This window comes from Melanostigma gelatinosum (genome assembly GCF_949748355.1).
Source record: "Melanostigma gelatinosum genome assembly, chromosome: 6".
In the NCBI taxonomy this organism is placed as follows: Eukaryota; Metazoa; Chordata; class Actinopteri; order Perciformes; family Zoarcidae; genus Melanostigma; species Melanostigma gelatinosum.
In genome coordinates, this window is record NC_136639.1 from 1326110 (window position 1) to 1334440 (window position 8331).

The 8331-nt window shown below is 45.1% G+C and overlaps 1 protein-coding gene across 2 annotated transcripts in view; it reads left to right on the forward strand.

Moving 5' to 3' along the window:
* The first annotated feature begins 524 nt into the window (after positions 1-524).
* LOC306778704 (NLR family CARD domain-containing protein 3-like) overlaps positions 525-8331 on the forward strand; it is a 9790-nt gene continuing 1983 nt past the window's right edge. The window contains exons 1-9 of one of the 2 annotated variants that reach the window (XM_079270347.1): positions 525-598; positions 674-826; positions 4532-4654; positions 4831-4909; positions 5065-5293; positions 5455-7258; positions 7353-7526; positions 7677-7850; positions 8014-8136. In XM_079270347.1, the coding sequence (XP_079126473.1) occupies positions 531-598; positions 674-826; positions 4532-4654; positions 4831-4909; positions 5065-5293; positions 5455-7258; positions 7353-7526; positions 7677-7850; positions 8014-8080 (2871 nt within the window). In that variant the 5' untranslated portion in view covers positions 525-530 and the 3' untranslated portion in view covers positions 8081-8136. Of the gene's footprint in view, positions 599-673; positions 827-4531; positions 4655-4830; positions 4910-5064; positions 5294-5454; positions 7259-7352; positions 7527-7676; positions 7851-8013; positions 8137-8331 lie in introns of those variants that run through there. The other variant, XM_079270346.1, reaches the window with a different exon arrangement.

Consider the following 8331-nt stretch of genomic DNA (forward strand, 5'->3'; position numbering starts at 1 on the left):
AGCCTCTGGATTCACTGCCGGTCCTTTTCTCTGGACTCCTCACTCGTCTCCTCTGCCGACGTGTTCTACTAGATTACTGTCAGACCTCCAGGAGACCGAGAGTTTGGAGAGCTGCTTTTACTTTGACAGCCTGTTATGTTACAAACACTGAAGCACGTTCACAGCTTACGTTTCTTCCTGTTTGTAGCTGCTTCCTGCTCTGACTGGATGCAGTAGACGTGGAAACAGAGGAACATTTCAAACGTTGAAGAGCTTTTCAAAGTCACTCAAATAGAAGTGAAAAGTGACGTCATCCCCAAAGAGGCCAATAAAAAGCCAGATGAAGAGTCTTCCTCTGGTCTTCCAACAAGCCAACAGACTAAAGAGCGTTGTGAACGTCATCTCTTAGAGAGGACTCTGCAGCTCAGAGGGACAACAGCATGGAAACTGTCCCATGAGTGTCTTTAGTGTTGAGGTGAATGAGCTGTGTGTGTTTGTCATGATGAAGAGAAATAATGTTGTTGTGTTTGTGTGAAGGTGTGGACTCTGCTATGAATCAGTGTGAGGACGGAGAGGAGGGAGTCCCTCCCTCTAAAACCAGCCACACCAAAGCTCAGAGGTGAGATGACCATCTCTACCTGTCCATGACTCAAAGGCTTTCATTCACTGACTCTGTTTCTACACATGTGACCAGGACCCATCAGGGACCACACTGTCCTGGACCTGGACCTGATACTGGTCCTGGACCTGAACCTGAACCTGGACCCAGCTGTGTGTCCATGAAGAGTGACCGGTCTAAAGATCTTCCTATACTCTTCAAAGATGGACGCCACTCTGTTGATCAAAGGTGAGAATTTCAAACTGATGATGATGATGATGATGGTGGTGATGATGATGATGATGATGTCAGAAGGACACTCAGGTAAAACTATTTTCCACCACATGGTTCCTCTCGTCATCCTGATTGGACAGCATTACTCTTCAACCATCTTGGAACAGGTCCGGCGGCTGATCAATAGAGGGCCATGGGGCCTGGCCCCACCATGAGCCACACGAAAATAAAAAAGAATTAAAAAAAATTATAATAATCATAAATTATACAAATTGTCAATATTTGTGTTTTTGAACTATGGAATGTGTGTAAAGTATGATATCTGCGCAAAATATATGCTTTTCCTGCTCGTCCTCTCCTCCTGTGTGCTCTCTGCTCGTGCTCTCTGTCTGTGTGTAGACACTCTGAGAACGCGCAGCTTGGGGGGCCTGATCGTTTTGGCCCAAAAGAGGCGGGTCTATGAAGCAGTTTAGCCAATCGCTGATTAAAGATATAAATGAGTGACATACAATTGAGCCAATCAGCGCCCTCAAATAGATTCAGCTTGGGGCCAGAACGATCAGACCCCCTCGCTGCACGTTCTCGTCAGGAGAAGTCTCTACAGGCGAGCACTCCTCCTCCAAGACCCGTTTGAGAGGAGAACTTTGAGGAGATTCTGCAGCCAAAGAGCTGATATCAGATCAGCCTGACCTCACAATCAGACAGCAGACTCACGGGAAAGGGAAGCAGCACATGAAGCTTCTGTACTAGCTGAACACCAGACAGGTTAGCTAGCTGCATGACGTCATGCTAATCATTTATTTAGCTTTTTAAAACAACGGGGACGCATCCAGCACGGACAGTTACGGGAGTGAGGGATGAGGAGGTAAGGAAACATGAGAACACCAGGGTAGGGAGTGAGGGATGAGGAGGTAAGGAAACATGAGAACACCAGGGTAGGGAGTGAGGGATGAGGAGGTAAGGAAACATGAGAACACCAGGGTAGGGAGTGAGGGATGAGGAGGTAAGGAAACATGAGAACACCAGGGTAGGGAGTGAGGGATGAGGAGGTAAGGAAACATGAGAACACCAGGGTAGGGAGTGAGGGATGAGGAGGTAAGGAAACATGAGAACACCAGGGTAGGGAGTGAGGGATGAGGAGGTAAGGAAACATGAGAACACCAGGGTAGGGAGTGAGGGATGAGGAGGTAAGGAAACATGAGAACACCAGGGTAGGGAGTGAGGGATGAGGAGGTAAGGAAACATGAGAACACCAGGGTAGGGAGTGAGGGATGAGGAGGTAAGGAAACATGAGAACACCAGGGTAGGGAGTGAGGGATGTGGAGGTAAGGAAACATGAGAACACCAGGGTAGGGAGTGAGGGATGAGGAGGTAAGGAAACATGAGAACACCAGGGTAGGGAGTGAGGGATGAGGAGGTAAGGAAACATGAGAACACCAGGGTAGGGAGTGAGGGATGAGGAGGTAAGGAAACATGAGAACACCAGGGTAGGGAGTGAGGGATGAGGAGGTAAGGAAACATGAGAACACCAGGGTAGGGAGTGAGGGATGAGGAGGTAAGGAAACATGAGAACACCAGGGTAGGGAGTGAGGGATGTGGAGGTAAGGAAACATGAGAACACCAGGGTAGGGAGTGAGGGATGAGGAGGTAAGGAAACATGAGAACACCAGGGTAGGGAGTGAGGGATGAGGAGGTAAGGAAACATGAGAACACCAGGGTAGGGAGTGAGGGATGAGGAGGTAAGGAAACATGAGAACACCAGGGTAGGGAGTGAGGGATGAGGAGGTAAGGAAACATGAGAACACCAGGACACACATGAGAACTCTGTCAAGCTACATATTAGACAAAGTGAACATCTTTTCTTCTACATATTGTCCTCAGTCTCATCTGCTTAACTTGGTCATGGAGGCATCAACATGTAATAGAGATGTTAAATTAACAGTGAAACTCATCATAGCTTAATTTAACATCAGTATTCATAATTACACTTCATGTTTACTTCTCCTGATCTTTACCTCCTAGAACAAGGTCCATCGGGTCATCTCAATAAATGAACATGTTATATTATATTATATTATGTTGTATTGTAGTATATTATGTTATATTATATTATGTTATATTATATTATATTATGTTGTATTGTAGTATATTATGTTATATTATATTATGTTATATTATATTATATTATGTTGTATTGTAGTATATTATGTTATATTATATTATGTTATATTATATTATATTATATTATGTTGTATTGTAGTATATTATGTTATATTATATTATGTTATATTATATTATATTATGTTGTATTGTAGTATATTATGTTATATTATATTATGTTATATTATATTATATTATGTTGTATTGTAGTATATTATGTTATATTATATTATATTATATTATATTATGTTGTATTGTAGTATATTATGTTATATTATATTATATTATGTTGTATTGTAGTATATTATGTTATATTATGTTATATTATATTATATTATATAAGTGTTATTTACTGATTGTTTTCGTGTTGGAATGAATGTTAAATATTTAACTGCCAAGTAGTAATGCGTGTTTGATACTTAATTTTCTTTGCATTAAATCATACTGGGATGTTTGCTGACATTGATAGGATGGACCTAGAACATGTTCCACCAGCCGCCACTGGACCAGGATACTAATACACAGAGTCTCTCTCGCTCTGCTGGCAGCAACAAAAGTCTTCCACTCCGGTCTGTCCCGGGCGAGTCTCTGGATGTTGCCCCATGAGTGGTTCAGGCTCTGCATCTCCTCCTCCACAGTTCTTCTTCGTGTGTTTCTTGGTCGGCCTCTTTCTCTTTTTCCTTCTGGTGTCCAATGTAAAGCTGTTCTTGTGATATCAGCAGGGTCTTTTCTCAACACATGTCCTATCTCCATCTTCTCCTCATTAGGATGGTCTCCATGCATTCTTGATGGCATTTGTCTTACAGGTCTTCATTTGAGATGGTGTTTGGCCAGAAGATGTGCAGTATTCTCCTTAAACTCTGGTGTGGAAGGTTGATAGTCTGTTGAGATCTTCTTGTGTCATTCTCCAGCATTCAGAACCGTACAATAGGTTTTATATTGATATCATATGTTATTATAATAGAACAATAGGGTGGATGAAGCACAGCTCTGATACATCTGAGTTTGGTGTTGATGGTGTACTGTTGACCTCCATGTGTTATCCAGTACTCTGAAAGCGTTCCTGGCCTTATTAAGACGTTCTTGATGTCGTTATCTGTGCCCCCATCGTGTCTGACAGTGCTGCCCAAATATGTGAACTCGTCAGTTTTGGGAAGATCTTCTCCGTTAACCTGAATTGGTGAGGGATTGGAATGTTCAGTCATCACTTCTGTTTTCTTTTTGCTGATCTTCAGGCCAATCTTCTGACCACAATCACTGAGGCGGGATGTTTTCTCCTGCATGTGCCGATGAGTATGTGAAAGAAGAGAGAGATCATCTGCATAGTCGAGATCTTCAAGTGATGAAAAGAGTCCATCGAATGTTTCTATTTTGGTCTTCAGTTGTTTGTCTCATTACCCAGTCAATAGTGATATTAAAGAGCAAAGCTGACATCACACATCCTTGACTCACACCTGTCTTCACTGTTTCCAACCCTGCATGTGAAGTTGGTATAAAAACCTACTGTACACCGAGTACAGGTTTAGTCTCAGAGCAGAATTTATCTGTTTGTTCCATCAGGAGGAAGCTGGAACAACCTGGACCTGAACCTGGACCTGAACCCAGCTGTGTGTCCATGAAGAGTGACCGGTCTATGGGTCCTCCTATTAGCTTCAAAGATGGACGCCACTCTGTTGATCAAAGGTGAGCTGAAAGACTGAGCTGTTGATTGTCAGAGGGATCAGCAGGACTAGTAAACCTTTACCACTACAGGGACTCATCTGATCCACATCCACATATCACTTCATGGACCTTTACCTTGTGTTGGTCTCTGTGTGGACGGACACAACGTGAGCTGATTGTTCATGATTCCTCCACAGAGAGGACCAGGAGAGCTCAGAGGTTCCCAGAGGTCCGTCTGCCCAGCAGCATCAAACACACCTGGACTCCATATTCATGGTCTGTACATGTACAACTACTGTTACATCTCTTGTGTTCACAATCATCTCCATGCTGCACTCTGTAGACCAGTGGATCGTCAGTCTGTCCAACATGGATCTGATGTTTGCTTCCATGCTTTTAGTTTGTGTCATTCATAGAATGTTCTGTTCCAGCTGCTGGAGGAGAACATCGTCACTTTTGTGAAGAACGAGCTGAAGAAGATCCAGAAGGGACTGAGTTCAGATTACCCAGAATGCTTAGAGAGTCAGAGGGAGGATGAGGAGGTGCTGGACGGTGAGGATGAAGAGCAGAGGAGGAACAGCAGAGAGGCGTTTGTGAAGATCACAATGAACTTCCTGAGGAGAATGAAGCAGGAGGAGCTGGCTGACTGTCTGCAGAGCAGTAAGAGGATTTCTCTAAAGATTCAACATGCTGGATAAATGTGACGTTTACTGAAGTCTCAAGAGATGGACCAACATATATTCATCGACTCATTCTGTGAGGAAATGACATGTTGAAATCTATTCTTTGACTCATTGATCTTCTTTGTTGTGTTCATTCAGGACTTCCTGCTGCAGTTTGTCAGCGTAAACTCAAATCTAACCTGAAGAAGAAGTTCCAGAGTGTGTTTGAGGGGATCGCTAAAGCAGGAAACCCAACCCTTCTGAATGAGATGTACACAGAGCTCTACATCACAGAGGGAGGGACTGCAGGGGTCAATGATCAACATGAGGTCAGACAGATTGAAACAGCATCCAGGAAACCACACAGACCAGAAACACCCATCAGACAAGAAGACCTCTTTAAAGCCTCACCTGGAGGAGAGGAACCAATCAGAACAGTGATGACAAAGGGAGTGGCTGGCATTGGGAAAACAGTCTTAACACAGAAGTTCACTCTGGACTGGGCTGAAGACAAAGACCACCAGGACATACTGTTCACATTTCCATTCACCTTCAGAGAGCTGAATGTGCTGAAAGAGAAACAGTTCAGCTTGGTGCAACTTGTTCATCACTTCTTCAGTGAAACCAAAGCAGCAGGAATCTGCAGGTTTGAAGAGTTCCTGGTTCTGTTCATCTTTGACGGTCTGGATGAGTGTCGACTTCCTCTGGACTTCACCAACAATGAGGTCCTGACTGATGTTACAGAGTCCACCTCAGTGGATGTGCTGCTGACAAACCTCTTCAGGGGGAAACTGCTTCCCTCTGCTCGCCTCTGGATCACCACACGACCTGCAGCAGCCAATCAGATCCCTCCTGAGTGTGTCGGCATGGTGACAGAGGTCAGAGGGTTCACTGACCCACAGAAGGAGGAGTACTTCAGGAAGAGATTCAGAGATAAGAGGCAGGCCAGCAGGATCATCTCCCACATCAAGACCTCACGAAGCCTCCACATCATGTGCCACATCCCAGTCTTCTGCTGGATCACTGCTACAGTTCTGGAGGATGTGTTGAAGACCAGAGAGGGAGGAGAGCTGCCCAAGACCTTGACTGAGATGTACATCCACTTCCTGGTGGTTCAGTCCAAACTGAAGAAGGTCAAGTATGATGGAGGAGCTGAGACAGATCCACACTGGAGTCCAGAGAGCAGGAAGATGATCGAGTCTCTGGGAAAACTGGCTTTTGATCAGCTGCAGAAAGGGAACCTGATCTTCTATGAATCCGACCTGACAGAGTGTGGCATCGACATCAGAGCAGCCTCAGTGTACTCAGGAGTGTTCACACAGGTCTTTAGAGAGGAGAGAGGACTGTACCAGGACAAGGTCTTCTGCTTCGTCCATCTGAGTGTTCAGGAGTTTCTGGCTGCTCTTCATGTCCATCTGACCTTCATCAACTCTGGAGTCAATCTGCTGTCAGAAGAACCAACAACCTCTCCGCTGTCTGAAGTCTCTAGAGACAAACCTGAACTAACACGTCTCTACCAGAGTGCTGTGGACAAGGCCTTACAGAGTCCAAATGGACACCTGGACTTGTTCCTCCGCTTCCTTCTGGGTCTTTCTCTGGAGACCAATCAGTGTCTCCTACGAGGTCTGCTGACACAGACAGGAAGTAGCTCACAGACCAATCGGAGAACAGTCCAGCACATCAAGAAGAAGATCAGTGAGGATGTGTCTCCAGAGAAAAGCATCAATCTGTTCCACTGTCTGAATGAACTGAATGATGGTTCTCTCGTGAAGGAGATCCAACAGGCCCTGAGTTCAGGACGTCTCTCCACAGATGAACTGTCTCCTGCTCAGTGGTCAGCTCTGGTCTTCATCTTACTGTCATCAGAAGAAGATCTGGACGTGTTTGACCTGAAGAAATACTTTGCTTCAGAGGAGGCTCTTCTGAGGCTGCTGCCAGTGGTCAAAGCCTCCAACAAAGCTCTGTAAGTACAGAGAGTTAGATTCATAGATCATAACTTAAATACGCTGCTATCTTTTCTACTTATTGTTTATTTTTCTTCATCATTGTCTCTTCAGACTGAGTGTCTGTAACCTCTCAGAGAGAAGCTGTGAAGCTCTGTCCTCAGTTCTCAGCTCCCAGTCCTCTAGTCTGAGAGAGATGGACCTGAGTAACAACGACCTGCAGGATTCAGGAGTGAAGATGCTGTCTGGAGGACTAAAGAGTCCACATTGTACACTGGAGACTCTCAGGTGATCCTGTGAATTACTTTTCTTGGACTAAGTACTAAGTTTAAAGTTCACACACAAACAGATTGGTGATGACAGTCATAAACATAAACCTTCCAGCCCTCACAGTTCCCTCAGATCATGTGACATGTGTGTTGTTTTGTGTGTTTGCAGCCTGTCAGGCTGTCTGATCACAGAGGAAGGCTGTGCTTCTCTGGTCTCAGCTCTGAGCTCCAACCCCTCCCATCTGAGAGAGCTGGACCTGAGCTACAATCATCCAGGAGACTCAGGAGTGAAGATGCTGTCTGATGGACAGAAGGATCCTCACTGGAGACTGGAAACTCTCAGGTATGAAGAGGCCTGCTGCAGCCACAGACACTCAGTCTGATGGAGGAGGTCGAGCTGGAGACTTGTTCTCTGTCACACTGTCAGCCTGGTTAATATGACCCTGATACACCAAGCTGACCTCAAACTACCAGAGACTCATCAGACTGTTTGTGTCCCACATCAGACCATCAACACAGACAGAAGTATCAGGGAACAGTAGCCAGGATGAGCCCAACAGGGAGGGAAGGTGATGAAACTGTTGTTGTTCTGGAGCGGTGTCTTGGTTGAACGTTAGTAAAGAGGACAGTGGTGCATCCTGACACGCTGACGGCATCATGGTGGGTTGACATGAGTCAACGTCGTCACGCTGCAGGTCAGAGGGTTTGTGGCGCTGGAGTGATTTCAGGATACTTCCTCCTTTACTGCTGAGGGACAACCGTCATTATTACACAAACACAAGAGGTCGCTTTTCAGGACCAACACATCAACAATCAACATTCTA